The sequence below is a fragment of the Agelaius tricolor genome, unplaced genomic scaffold (assembly GCF_023055355.1).
Source record: "Agelaius tricolor isolate 1412-34295 unplaced genomic scaffold, bAgeTri1.0.p SCAF_3, whole genome shotgun sequence".
Classification (NCBI taxonomy): domain Eukaryota; kingdom Metazoa; phylum Chordata; class Aves; order Passeriformes; family Icteridae; genus Agelaius; species Agelaius tricolor.
The window spans coordinates 13,963,573-13,977,891 of record NW_027269263.1 but is presented as its reverse complement, the minus strand read 5'-3'; the positions used below and the strand labels follow the sequence as shown (position 1 = coordinate 13,977,891).

Genomic DNA, 14,319 nt, shown 5'->3' with positions numbered 1-14,319 from the left:
GCCCCTTTCAGCGTTTGGTAGGGAAAGGCTTCGTTTTGAAGCAGCCAAGCAGCACAGGAGCCCCAGGAGACAGTGGCTGATTAACAAGCCCGTGGGGGCTGGCAGGGAGGGCTGCAAGGTTGGAAGCAAACCCGGTGTAGCCGCTGGCACTTGCTCCCTGCAGGAATAGTGAGTTCATTTTTGTGCGCTTCCTGATGCTTGCTCTGTGGTCGGGAGCTGATAGAAGGCAACGCTTCAACTTCCTGAACCCTCTAAATAAAGCATCCTTTCTCTAGCGGTTGGTTTGCTTGGTTTGGTTGGTTTTTTTTTTCCCCCAGAGAAAGGCACATTGTGCTTTCTGCTTTGGTTGGATTTTCGTGTTTGGCTCTTTGAATGGACAGCTTTGGTGGTGGAACAGTTGGAAACTGATTCCAGAGAGACTCGAGTGTATGGCAAGGGGAAATATCTTCACTGGAATGGCTTGGAGCAGCTCTCAGGAGTTTATTTACATAGCTGCTGTGTCGTGCCACAGCTACAAGGGTGGCCAAGCTTCCTCTTTAATCTAAACTCTTTTTGCTTAAGGTATTAATTCACAAATAGCTTCAGTTATCTTTATTTCTATGTTTGTTTCTTTCAAGAGATTACTACGGCAAGGCAGTGATTATTTAAATACTTGAATTAATAGATATATTAGCTCTTGCAGTTCAGATGTAGCAAAGAGCAAGTGAGACAGTCCCTGTCTGTTCATTCACACCACAATGTGACCCAGTGTGCCTGGACAGTGAGGAAGCAAAGCTCACACCCATTTCCTAGTGAAACCCCCCAAGAGGTTGTCTGCAAGAGGTGTTCATTTTCTGATGTTAAGAAAAATGTGTTTCCCTCCAAGGGAAAGTCTTTTACAAGACAAGGTGTTAGGAATTGAGCTGGAATTTCCTGTTCCTACCTAAGCCAGGTTGAATGAAGTAGGTAAACGAGCACTGAATGCTCCATATTCTGGTTTTCTCATTATTCTCAACCAAGTAATGACGCTTATTTCACATGATTCACTGCTTTATTACATTACTAAATCATATTTATCTCTGCCAGGCCTCTTTTTCCTGGGGTGTTCTGTTGGTGTAATTTTTTTTAACCAAATGTTTGATATTTTGTATGGCTCCAACACCAACATATTGTTTGAAACAACATCAGAAAGAGTTAACTCCTACAAGGAGAAAAAAGGGAAAATGAGTCCCCACAGCTGGCTATCTCTCAAGAAATCAGCTCCTGCTCTGACGTTTGCTACAGGCAAAGTAAAACAAAGCTCTACCAGCAGTAAATCAATTCCTGTGTGCGGGTACTGTCAAAATGAGCTGTTCTGGAGCTCTCTGATCCAACCCATGGGCCAAGTCATGCTGATTTTATACATCCCAGTGTTTTGAAATGCCACTGTGCTCAGGGAAGAGCTTGGCTGGCTCAAATATGAATATCCACAAGGTCATGGGTGTCTTCAGCTGCTGTGGGAAACTTCATTGGGTGCCTTGAAAAACCAGGCTTTCCTCAAGTAAGCTGTTAATTGTGCATTACTTGAGATAAGTTTATTAAATATAATCCAGCTACAGATGGGCTTTAAAATCAGAATTGGATTTTAAAATCCAATCCTAATATCAAAATGTCTGGAATGGTTTGGAATGGTTTCTTCTCTCTTTTTTTTTTTTCCTTTTGTCTATTAAAAAGATAAGAAACAAGAGCTTACCAGAGCTTTTGAGTCCAAACTTTCATATAGCTTCATGCTAAAGCTCTGGAGTGCCTGCCTGGATTTTGGCCTGCTCCCATCTACATCTATTGTATAAAAACAGTTAAAGGCATTCTTCTCTTCCCCCTTTTCCCCTGCAGCTGGAAGGCACTATCCTCGGCCCTCGAGAAAACAAACATCAATGCTGCCTGTTGTGTAAGCCTCTGGTTGGTTCAGTTTGCTTCTCTGGAGTGGCCCATATATCTGTAACTTCATCCAACAGGGAGGCTGTGTAGGTGCGAGATTAAAACCTTTCCAATCAAACAATTTTCAAATGCACAAAAAGCTCAGCTTCTGTCAGGAGCCTCCCCTGTTTAGACAAGGTGAGCAGGAAATTCAGACATCTTCCTAAGATGTGAGGAGTGAAAAAGGAGCAGGAATAGGATGACATTGGCCTATTTAACTCAGTTAGTTTTTGGAGTCTGAGGACTCTCTAATATTGTGTATTTTCACACCTAAGGTGGATGCTCAGTGCTGCAATGAGGTGTTTGTGTTGAACTCTCTGTGGATAAACTGCTTCTCCCCTATGCCTCAGCACTGGGATGAACATCAAAGTCTAGCACCTAGACATCAAGGTGAAATTTCCCTGCATTAAAATATAGTCAAATACTTCTATAAAGAGACTTAATGTCAGAGTATCGCTGCAGGAATTGCTTGAATATTTTCTTCTCAAAAAATAAGTAATAGACCAGAAATGAGAGTTGAGAGAGGAAGACTTCCTCAGTTTTACAATGTACAGAGGAATATGTGCACAGGGCAGTCTGTCAGCACTAGCTGATGATTCCTGCATCTGGGTCCTGTTTCACAGCAAAAACTGTATTCCCAGATTTGGAACAAAAGACTACCAGAGATAACTGATGGAAAACATATCCCAGTTATTGACTAAGCAGCCTCACCTTCACCCTGCAGCTAATTACAAGGTTAAAAATGTAGTAAAAAGATCCATATTCATCCAAATAACCCATTTGGTGTATTTCTGCTCCAGATAAATGAAGCAATATTCCATTATAATCTCTGGCCTTGTTTTATCTTTTTCTATGTAGACTTGTTATGACAAATTCTCTTTCATTTTAATTAAATTTTTCCAGATACCATCTTCATAAAACTAGTATTCAGAGAGGCATAATCATTATTTTTAATAGAAGAGAGTTAATACTTGTTAAAAATGCTGGAAGATTGTCACTAATGTTTCCTGTCTCCAAGGAGAAGAAGAGCAAGTTTCCTCAGATCTGCTTTTCCAGGCTGATCTTTCTACCTGTTTAAGACCTGGTCTCCAAAAGTGGATAAGTGCTGGCTTATTTTGAGCATACAAATCACCTGAGATTATCAGAGTGTTTCAATGGCACAGGTTTAAAATGAAGCCTAAATACTTGACTGCCTTTAGGATGTGACTTTTTCTGCAAAACTGCTGATTTCATAGGACTCATTTTTGGTTAACAGCTTTCTCTGTTGGATTGAGATTTCCAGTTCATTCCATGTTTATCACTGGAGAGCTATGAGGTGGCAACTGCATTCAGCTGCTGGCACCATCCAGCCTGAGCCAAGATGGACAAGCCTAGGAGAATGCAGCCTGTGCCTTGATTTCCTTGGGGGTGGGGGGAGAGACGCAAAGAGGACTGCAAGTGTAGGAGTCCTATCAGTTTCCAGCTTTGCCATGGCAAGCATATGCCAAATATTTTCTAAAGTGACCCAAATTAACCTTCTTGTAGTGGCAAAACCTGTGGGCCCCTTTCTCCCCATGCAGGCAGAGCTGTCAAGGACACAGCAGTCCTGCCTCGCTGCTGACAACCCACAGGCATGTCTCAGGTGCCAAAGGACATTTCAAACAGCCCCAATAACCTGTGTTTAGGCAACAGAGCTGTCCTCTCCTGACAGAAGGGTCCCAAATGGGGCTTTGCTCCCAGGCACACCAAGGACACACAATCCTGCTGCTTGGCCAAGTTCTGAAGTTCATTCTCAGGAATACTCCCACTGATCTAAGGCATGCCAGGATTTCATTTACTGCTGGGAAATGTGAAACCGCTCTGGCTAAAGTGTCTTAATTAGGCCATTAGAGCCTGGTATAAAATGGCTGAGATAAACAGGGTCAGGAGGGCAAAGGATATTGTCAGTGCATTGTAAAGCCTTTGCTGCTCAGCTCAAGCTGTCCAGAAGCACATTTCCATGAAATAAAACCCAGAGCCCTCTGTGTGGTGGCTCCTGGAGGGCCCTGGGTCAATGCTTTTCACCTAGTCAGCACGTGGGCAGGGAGCCAGAGCTTCTCTGCCCTCTGGTGCCTTGTACTGCTTGGACTTTCAGTTTCTAATTCTGCTGTGTTTTAACTTAGTCCAGCCCTGAGGTTTGCTGCGTGTTTGGGGAAGTTTGAAGGGCCTCATCTTTGGTTTCCCTGTCCAAGGGCTGGATCCTGAATGAGGGCTCTGGCACCTGTCCTCTTCATATGGCTTTTCCAGGAAGGATTTAACAATTGTGGTGACTCCAGGAGACTGAGCTGGAAGAATCTGGGGAAGTGTCAGATCCAGGGCCTACATTTGTGTGTACACAGAATCCCAGGATAGATTGGGCCAAAAGGAACATCAAAGCCCATCCAGTGCCACCCCCTGCCATGGGCAGGGACACCTTCCACCAGGGTTGCTCGGAGCCACATCCAACGAGGGCTCGGATGCTTCCAGGGATGGAGCTGCCACAGCTTCTCTGGGCAACCTGTGCCAGGCCTCACCACCCTCACAGGGAAGAAATTATTCCTAATATCAATCTAAACCCATCCCTTTTCAGTTTAAAGCCATTCTCCCTTCCCCTATCACTCCATGCCCTTGTAAAAAGTCGCTCTCCAGCTTTATTGTAAGCCCCCTTTAGGTACTGGAAGGTGCTATGAGGTTTCTTCGGAGCCTTCTTTTCCACAGGCTGAACAAATCCCCCTCTCTTAGCCTGTCTCCATAGGAGGGGTCTTTGCTAGCATTTTTGTACCCCAGTGGGTACAAAAGAAAGGGGCAAATACAATATATTCACCATAAAAGGGACCTCTAGAATGGCATAACATACATCTAGATGCTAAGACCCTTTTTTTTTAATTTGGAAACTCATCATTTCTGATCTCAACATTTTATGCTCAGAAGTGCAATGAGATTGGAAGTTGTAGATTTGAGATACTAAATCTAATTGTGAAACCATCAGCTTGTTACTCATTACTAGCAGTCTGCACACTCCTGTGACTAGATTAATATTCTTATAATTTAAGAGTTAGTACTTGATCAGGCCCTTTTAAATTTTTTAAATTCCAAACAGTATTTTTTTAAACTGCAGTGGTTAACAAATACTATTACTGAATTTGCTTGTAATTTGGAGAGCTGTCTCAGGTGAATTACACCTGAAAAATCATAAAAAGTATATAGTTTGATTCTTAGAACCATTAGTGAAAATCACGTCTGCTTAAAAAATGCACAGTATTTTTAAGAATAAGGTTCTCCTGCTGGGGTTAGCGTTACCTTGGAACTGAACACTCCCATTCCATACTGAACGCGTGGTTTGATGGGCTGGTCCTTGGTTTTGGGCAGTGAACTAAAGCAGAGTGGCTTTGTGCAGCCCCCCTGAGCCCCTCTGGCCACCAAGGCATGGCCTGAAGCCTCTCTGGACACCGTGCCCTTTTCTAGCTGGGCATGCTGGGGGAGCCTTGGCAGGGCCCAGGCTCTGCTCCAGGGGCCCAGCAATGGCACCAGAGGAACGGGCAGGGACTGAGCCCAGGAGGTTCCCCCTGGGCAGGAGGCAGAACTACGGTCCTGGGCAGTGACTGAGCACTGAACAGACTGTCCAGAGAGTGTGTGGAGTCTCCTCACTGGGGATATTCCAGAACCATCTGGACACAATCCTGTGCCCTGTGCTGGATGGCCGTGCTGGAGCACGGAGATGGCACCAGATGACCGACCCACTGTGGCCCCTTCAGCCTGACCCATCCTGTGATTCTGCGAATTCCTGCACAGCACTGCAGCACGCTCTGCTTCTCATTAAAAACAATAACCACAGGAGCTGTGGTTCCTGAAGTTTGCAAGCCACCAAACAGAGGGTGACACTTTTGGCGACCACACCAAGCAAACTCTCTCGGCTGTGGGGAAGGGTCGCCGTCCCCTCACGCCCCCTGGTTTGGGCTCCCTCAGCCGCTGCCCCCTCGGGTACCAGCCCCGGAGAGCCGCCCGCGGGGAATCACTGACCGGGGGGCTCGGCAGCCTCTCTCCGGGCCGGCGGGGATGCCGGGGCCGCCTGCCCGCAGGCTCCGTCTCCTGCCCGCAGGCTCGGTCCCCAGCGGAGGCCCGGTCCCCTGCCCGCAGGCTCAGTCCCCCGCCGGGGCTCGGTCCCCAGCGGAGGCCCGGTCCCCTGCCCGGAGCTCGGTCCCCAGCGGAGATACGGTCCCCCGCCGAGGCTCGGTCCCCGGCCCGCAGGCCCGCTCCCCTGCCGTGGCTCAGTCCCCCTCCGAGGCTCGGTCTCCTGCCCGGGGCGGGGCAGGGGCGGGCGGGGGCGGAGGCGCGGGGGGCGGGCGGGGGCCGGGCCGTGCCGAACCGCGCACCGCGCTCCTGTCAGCCCTCTCGGCACCTCCGGGCCGCGCTCAGCTCCCCGCCCGCCCGCCTCAGCCCGCGGCTTCCCCAAGGATCGCTGCCATTTGCTTTGATTTTATTTTAATTTTGTTTTAATTTTGTTTTAATTTTTTTTAATTTTTTTTTTCACCTCGAAGAGGAGGAGCGCGGAACCCAGCTGGAAAATGAACCAGAATGTCTGAGAAAATGTCCAGCTTTCTGTACATCGGGGACATCGTGTCCCTGTACGCGGAGGGCTCCGTCAATGGGTTCATCAGCACGCTGGGGTGAGTGGGGCCGGGCGCGGAGCCGTGCGCGCTGCGCGGAGCCGGCCCGCGGGCAGCGCCGGCGGCGGCGGCACAGGAAGGGGCGGCAGCGCTGCTCGGCGGCGCGGGGAAAGTAGGAAGTGATGGGGAGCGGCAGGGGACGAGAGAAGTTCCCGAGCGGGGCCCGGGCGGCCGCGGTGCCGGCGGCGGTGCCGGGATCCCCGCTCGGCTCCTGCCGGGGCTGCGCCCCCGCGGCGGCCCCGAGCGCAGCACCAGAGCCCGCTCTGTGCCCTGCCCAAACGCCTTCCTACGGTCCTTATCTATAGCCGACCTTTTAATTAATTAATTAATTAAGTTTAATTGCCCGTCCGAGAATTTTTGACAAAGACGTGAAAGGCAAATCCTTTGCTTTCTTGCTCATCGTCCTAATGGGCTTGTTAAACGTGTATCCCTTTACTTCAGGTTTGTGTCCAGCACAATCTGGTTGTCAGTGATGAGATATTTATAATCAGATGCTTAACTTCATGGGGATGCTTTTCCCGTGAGCTCTTTCTCTTTGCGAGGTGAAAAGATGTATTTTACTTCACTGAACTGCTGCTTGTTTCAGGTTTTTATTAACAGTGACCGCTGCAAATCACCCTTTTGGAATCCAGGAGGGAAAGTCTCAGCGCAGAATGACAAATACACTGATACATTTCTTTATGTTGATACATTTTTTAAAACCATCCTGTAGTTCGGTTGCAGTGACCTGTCCGGAGGGCGCGGTGGTTCCCTCTGATGTTTGTAGGAGAGCTGCGGGAGCTTCAGTGACTTTATGGCATGTCCTGAAACCTTTACCGCTGGAAACAGCTCCTGTGCTGCATGGTTGTGAGTGATGCGATCGGCAAGGCAGGTCAAACTCTAGTAAATACCTGCTTAAACATTAGTGGTACCCTCGGAGTAGCAGTGAAACTTGCTAGGGCAAGTCAGTGTGTGCCTGGGTGTCGCTCCCGTGTTTGTGTTAGGCTGCCTGTGTTCTGGGATCCCTGCGATGGGGGAACTTGGTGTGAAAGTGCGAGCAATGAATGTCTAGATTAACTTGGTGTCCTGCTATTGCTGGAAAAGAGGTGGTGTTCAATGTCTTTTATATTTTTGATACCTTATTATTGCATCCAATCCTTGCTGGATCTCTTTTGATCTGTTGACAAGTGTTTTTCCACGGTGTGTTCCTCTATTTGTTTATTTGGCGCCTCGTCTCTCTGTGACTCCCCATGTTGTCTCACATCTTTTGTTTTGCTGACTCTTACAACTTTAAATTCTGTCTGAAAAATTTTGCTTTCTGCAGATGTTAATTGCTGGATATTGTTTCTCATTCTTGTTCTCCCCAGCACTTCCTTTTTGCTGGCACGGTCTGTTGCTGGTTGGTGGTGTTGTTGTGTCTCATCGCCGGGTTCTGTTATCCGGAGGAAGCTGTGTGTGCTGTGCTTTTGCTTTTCATTGTGTTCCTCCTTTCTGAGAACACCTGCTCATGGCATGGATGTTTCTGCTGTGACTGGTGCTTGGACAACTGTCACTTGAATACGTGTTGGCATTGCCCTGACACAATACTCAGACTGCTGATCCTCCTTTGATCCCTTGGAGTTAAGGCAGGACATTCACTCCCAGTTTTATAGAGGAGAAGCCAAGATCCAGGCTTGCCTATGGCACATGGGAGCTCTTTAATAGAAGAAACAAGTGAGCTCGAGCCAACATGTTCTATCCAGGCTCTCTTTTAGTCAGGAAACCCAGCTCAAAAAAACTACCTGGGATGAGACAGGAGTTCAAGAATGCTGATGTACCTCTGTTGGCTTTTCAGCACAGCCCTTTTGTGCCCTGCTCCCTGGCACGGTAAAGGCAGCTGCAGAACCAGGAGGCTGGAGTGGAGCAGCTCTGGGAAGTTTGAAGTCACCAGTGGAAAACTCCCATGGCTACTCAATGGGAATGCTGACCCCTCTGCTGGTGGTACAAGAGCTTGGACTGAAATTTGAAATTGTGATGCCAATTATCTGCGCCAGCTATTGTACTTGCTGCCTTTGGACTGGCTGCAGCAACACAGGAGGCAGAAAAACCTCTTATGTTCAGGGAAAAAGCTTGGCCAGCTGCACTTCTGGTGTGCAACCATTGCTGAACTCCTGCACCTTCTGCATTCCTGCGGGTTCTCTGCAAATCTCTGGAAAGAGGAGGCCTCACCTTCCAAAGGTGCCTCCAGTTGGTGAGGACAAAGTGGGGTAGGATTGGGAATGATTGCTTGCTTCATTTGACTGATGGCAGTCCTTGTTTGATTACTCTTGCTCAGGTTGCTCAGGGTGCTGTTCTGAAAGGTTAGCTTGCCCAGCACCTCTCTTACACTACTGAGCCCACTGGGGAGTCTTATGCTGTTTCAACAACTTGAAATCCAGCTCAGGGCTAGTGACTGTTCAGCAGAGAGAAAGTCCTGTTTATTTTAAGCTGTCAAAGGCTAACTGTTTCTTAAATGAAGCATGAGTAAGGCCATTCTATAAATAAGGTAAAAAAGGCACAACACCTCTCCAAGCAGGGCAGGTCTGTCACATCGGTGGACATCACTCCTTGAAGGGTTGATCCAGCTCAGCACATGAGTTTTGAGGGAGATTTCAAAGCATAGGCTGTTTCTTGAATTTTGGAGTATTTTTTCCTCACTTGCCAGTGCAGAAATTTTCACGTGCTCAGTGTCCAGATTGTGTGTTGGGCCAGGTTGATATCTGCTGTAACCTGAGTGTGGAAATCTTGCTCTGGTGTAGTTCAGGAGATATAAACCATCTCTTTATAGGAAACAAAGAATCTGTGGCCCTGTGTCCAGGTGAGCACGCTGAGAGGTGCTAGGTGAGGGCAGGACTGCCTTTCCACACCTCCCTCTACAAAGAGGGTAGAGAATTGCTGGAACTACATTCTGTCAGTGGGTCCCAAAGGCTTGGAACACTTCTTGGAGCTGGAAGAAGCCTTTGTCCTTGCCCTCCTTGTCTCTGAGTGGTTTCAGTGCTATAAACAGCTGTTGGATGTGAGCATGAAGCTCTGCTTTGAGCTTTGATCCCTCTTAGTCAGGAGAGGAAACTGAACCTCTCTTGTGCACCTGGGGCTAGTGCTGTAGAGTGGGATGGGAGTGGGGAAGTTGGGCACTGCTGCTTCAATTCTTGCTCCTCAGTCTATATTTTAAAAGACAGCAGTTTTGCTCAGTTTTGGAAGAAGAGGTTTAACCATTTGTCTCTAGGAGAATGTTCCAGGCTGTGGATCCCAAAGGTGAGGGGCACCTCTGGATCATAGTTAAGGAGAGGGTTTCAGGCCTCAGCATTCCCTCTTTGCAACTGCCACCCTTTGGATTCTTGAGGTACTGAGAGCCCAAGAAATTCCCTGCTCTTTTTTTCTGCTTGTCTTTGGGCTTCCTCTGGGTTTGGATGCTGCTTTGAGGTGCTGATGATGTGTAGTCTGGCTTTTCCAACCTCAAGGCTCTCTGAGTTTCCTCGCTTGCCCTCCTTCCTTTTAAAAAATAAGAAAGCTTTTGGTAGCTGATAGTTGAGGAAATGTTTGGGGAAAGCAATTTGCATCCATTGGTAGCATTTTGTCATTGCAAGATAGGTTTGATACTGGATTATTGAACTGTGCTAATTCTGTAGGGCTTTCCCTTTTTTCTTTAGCTTTTAGTGTGTTCTGGCTTCTGCCCTGTTGGAGGCCTTATGTCCCACAGGAGATGTGTGGCAGGGCCAGGCAATGAATCCAGTGATGTCACATTTCCCTAGGCCAGTGTTGAGACCACCTTTCCCAATATTTTGGCTGTGAGTGCTCTCAAATGATGCATGGTGGCAATTAAAACTGCATTAATCACCTATCAGTACAATGAGGGGAAAAAATATTCTTCACTGGAGAGGTGGAAAAAAAAAAGTAAGTAATGACAATGTAGGAAAGTTTGACGATGGGCCTGTTAGTCACCATGGGGAGCTGCATTCCTGTCTCACCTCCATAAATGTGCAGTCAGAGATCTCCTGGAACATAATTAATGGAGCATGCAGCAGGACCTGCCTGCTCTGTGATAGATGGCCCTGGATGATGAGGAGTGCTGAGACTTACTTCTAAAAAGCAGCAAAAATTGTGTTGCAAAATATTTTGGACTCATTTCCTTGCATGTAATGTTGATTTTTCTTGAACAACTTCTCTTAATTTGTGGGAGTGCTTGTTGGAACTTTCTTACTTAAAACATCCCAGATTTATTCAGGTTTCTTCACTGGCTTTTTGTGAATTTGGGCTTCACAGAGGGGTTGAGTCAATAATACTCTCTGAAGAGAGAAGATTAAGTAGAAAGTGCTTAAGAAGCAGCATAAATCAAAATGTTGCAAGTATAGCAAAGGCTGAAATATGTCATCTTGGTGGCTTCAGGAATGGTGCTAAGACAAAAGATGTAGTGACTGATGATGCTCCAAGACACACCCATGTAGTGTTTTCATCAGTGCACTCATTTTTTTCAACCTTTCTCTCCTGCTGTCTGTATGTATAAGCTATGGTTAAGGAACAGAGTATCCATCCTTTAATTAATAGCAAACTTTTCTTTCATGTGCCAGCTGGAAAAAGGTAATTAGTCAGGAAAGAATAAAAAGCCTGAAGAAAGTGAGAGTGGCATAACTAGAATTAATCATAATTTGATTCTAACACATAGAGAATCAAATAATACCTAAAAGAGAGATGGGAGTATGAATTTCAGCTTTTCTGTGGGAAAAAGTACTTGTATGTTTTGTTTCCTAGGTACTTTATCCTCTAGACTGATAGAACCAATGAAATTTGACAGTTTTGATTGTGTGATTCTGATTTTTTTTTAAATACTGTGTAGGATTGGCATTTTCAGGAATATGTTCTCTTGGTTGTCTTCTTAATGCAGCAGCCCTGGTGTGAATTCTGCAGCTGCTTTGAGTATATGGTGATGTACACTTTTAAGCTGCACAGTGTATTTCTTTTCTGTGATAACTAATAAGCCATGCATTATTAACTACTTTCATTGATCTTACAATAAATGCCATGTAAGTGGAGATGTAGGCATATAAATACACCTCTGCATCTCACATACCTTGCTATTCAATCCATATATCAAAGCTCATATCCTCTGTAATTATCCACTCTCACCAGCAATTAGGCACCGCTCCAGCTTTTTCTAACAACCTTATTTTGATGCTTGTTTCAAATACTGTAACAGCAGTGCCATCTTTGAATAAACAATGAGACAAAGCTTTCCACAAAGCAGCCTCAGGGGAATGCAGCAGGCCATGAGCCCCAGGGGAAGTTGGTTTGTTTCAGAAGTTTTACTTGTTCACAGAGCACAGCCTCCGTGTGAGGGAACATAACATTAGACTTAATTACAGCAGTATGATTTATGAGGCTGCATGCTTAAATGTAATATCCTTGGTTCAAAGGGCTCATTCTCAAAAAGGGTTGGAGAGAAAATGGGGATTAGGGAAAGAACTGATTGATTGGTGTGGAAGTGAGTTTACCTGCTGTGTGGTGGTAACTGGAAATAAGAGAGGACTTGGATTTGAATTGAGACATGTCATACAACTTCTGTAGTTCTCAGCTGGGCTGTGGGTGATGTGGGGAGTAGTCAGGAAAGAGAGGGGAGGTTGTTTCACCTGAGTGACCTGAAGTCTTTTCTACCTTGCTTTTACATAATGAAGGGATTAAACTGGACCACCTGTGTGTGGTTCTTGGTGTCACTAGAAACCATAGTTACCCTGTATTTTAAAAGTACTGCAGAGGAAGAAGTCAGTCAATCTCTGACTTCCCCAGCCTGGAAGATTGTTTCCCAAGGGGCACACAGATGTTGGCTCAGCCAGGTGTTTCACAGCACAGTGAGGTCTTTGGAGCCCTCCCCTGCCAGTGCTGCTCGGCTGGAGCCTGAGCCTGTTTGTTGGGCAGCAGCTCAAAGCCGTGTCCTCTGCACATGAAAGTCTGGTTTCTGCTTGCTTTGGAAGGTCTGATACTTCTTGTAGCAGAAAAGGGATGTGGGTGAAGCTCCATCACTTTGATACACTTGGTATCAAAATGGAGAAAAGAAAATGAACAGTATTCAAGGTTTACTTTTTACCTTGTCTGTGCTGTGTTTTGTCACTTGATCAGAGATGCATATTTTAGTTCTGTTAAGGACATGATCCCCCTTATGACTGATTCCTGTAAACCTTCAAATCCTACAAATTTGTTAAATTTCTAAATCTGATTCCATCTAATTACTTGAACCAGCAGTTCCACCACTGCGTAGATGTGTAGGCACTCCTGACACAGGTCCTGGTTTCAGCTGTTGTTCATGGTGCTAAACCTTGATGCTTGGGATCCAGGGTAGATGCCTGGAGCTGAATGTTTTGCTGTAGAAAGTTTCAAGTAAAATGGCCTTTCCGAGAACAGGATTAACCAAAAAACCCCAAACCACCACCAAACCTAACAAAAAAAGCATGTTATCCCCATTTTCAAAAAAACCCAAGAGTCTTGCAGATGTGTGTTGAGTCTTCCTGAGGGCAGGGCTCTCTCCAGCACCACTTCTCCAGCACGGAGGGCTTGCTTTCTCTGCCCCTGTGGAGTTTTGCCCAGGTTTAGCAGGTATAAGTTGAGGAAGGATTTTACCCTAAGACTTCGTGGGCTGTCGTGATACCTGCCTGTTGCTGGGAGGCAGCAGTTTTACCTGGCAGGAGCAGCTTCTCTCTGCTGACGCTGGTCACCAAGAGCCCTCACCCTCACCTCCATCTGTGTGGGAGGTGAATCCCAACTCCCAGGATTTCCAGATTCCTTTCCTGGGAGACCACAGGAGAGCTTCAGTTGTCCAGCTGCTTTGTGTTCCCTGTCTCTGGAGAAGTAAAAATAATTTCTGGTTTTAGTGCCTCAGTTCACTTCAAATAAGAAACAAACTGAGAAATTACATTCTTGAAAGGTAAGGTTTTGGAAACAGAGTTAAACAAGAAAACCACAGGGTTAAAATGTACTTATTCACGTCTGATATTAAGTACTGCTTGAGGTTTTGAGGGGCTGTTTTGGCTGTGGTAGCCAAAAGGTTGTGTCAGGAATGGTCTTGTTGCTGTTGTTGCTGGTTTTGTGACTCTGTGCCTCAGTCTCTACCTACTTCTTATCCTCATTCGTTTGCATGTTTTGATTGCTGTTGAGTAGAAATAAAGTGTTTTCCAAAGTATGTGATTTAAAAACAATTCTTATTCATTGCTTAGTAACAAAGGAAAGAGGACCCTGAAGAGTGGGCTATAGGCTGCAGAAAAGAATGTGAGGAAAACAGCTTCCCCTGTCCTTCCAGTGCTCCCTTGCTGGATGATGAAAAGGAGGAAAAGAGGTGTGTTGATGAATTCAGGATGAGAAAGTGTTAGAAGGGAAGTGGGGCTGAAGAGGAGCAGGAGCTGCAGTTACCAAGAGCAGCAGGGGCTGAGAGAAAATAGCTCTGAGAAGCTACTGAGAGAGAAAATAGCTCTGAAAAGCTACTGACAAACTGTTCTTTTCCAAGGGAAGAAGTCAGCTTGCCTTTGCCACTGTTTACTTTGCTATTTCAAATGTTTGAGGCCTGTGCTAAGGCTGGTGAGGTTTCAAATACTTGAATATTTGTTTGTTTTTTTGTTCTGAAGGTTTTTGACTTTGTCCAGGAAAATGAATGTTTTATATCACCTTCTCCAAGAGAATGTCTGAGGTAAAATGCAAGTTCCTCAGGAATAAATTGCAGGTTTAAGATTGCCTGTGATAG

At 46.2% G+C, this 14,319-nt stretch overlaps 1 protein-coding gene across 4 annotated transcripts in view; it reads left to right on the top strand.

Moving 5' to 3' along the window:
- The first annotated feature begins 6,291 nt into the window (after nt 1-6,291).
- ITPR2 (inositol 1,4,5-trisphosphate receptor type 2) overlaps nt 6,292-14,319 on the top strand; it is a 244,386-nt gene continuing 236,358 nt past the window's right edge. For all 4 annotated transcript variants that reach the window (XM_071422550.1, XM_071422548.1, XM_071422551.1 and 1 more), the window contains exon 1: nt 6,292-6,599. In XM_071422550.1, the coding sequence (XP_071278651.1) occupies nt 6,508-6,599 (92 nt within the window). In that variant the 5' untranslated portion in view covers nt 6,292-6,507. The remainder of the gene's footprint in view (nt 6,600-14,319) is intronic.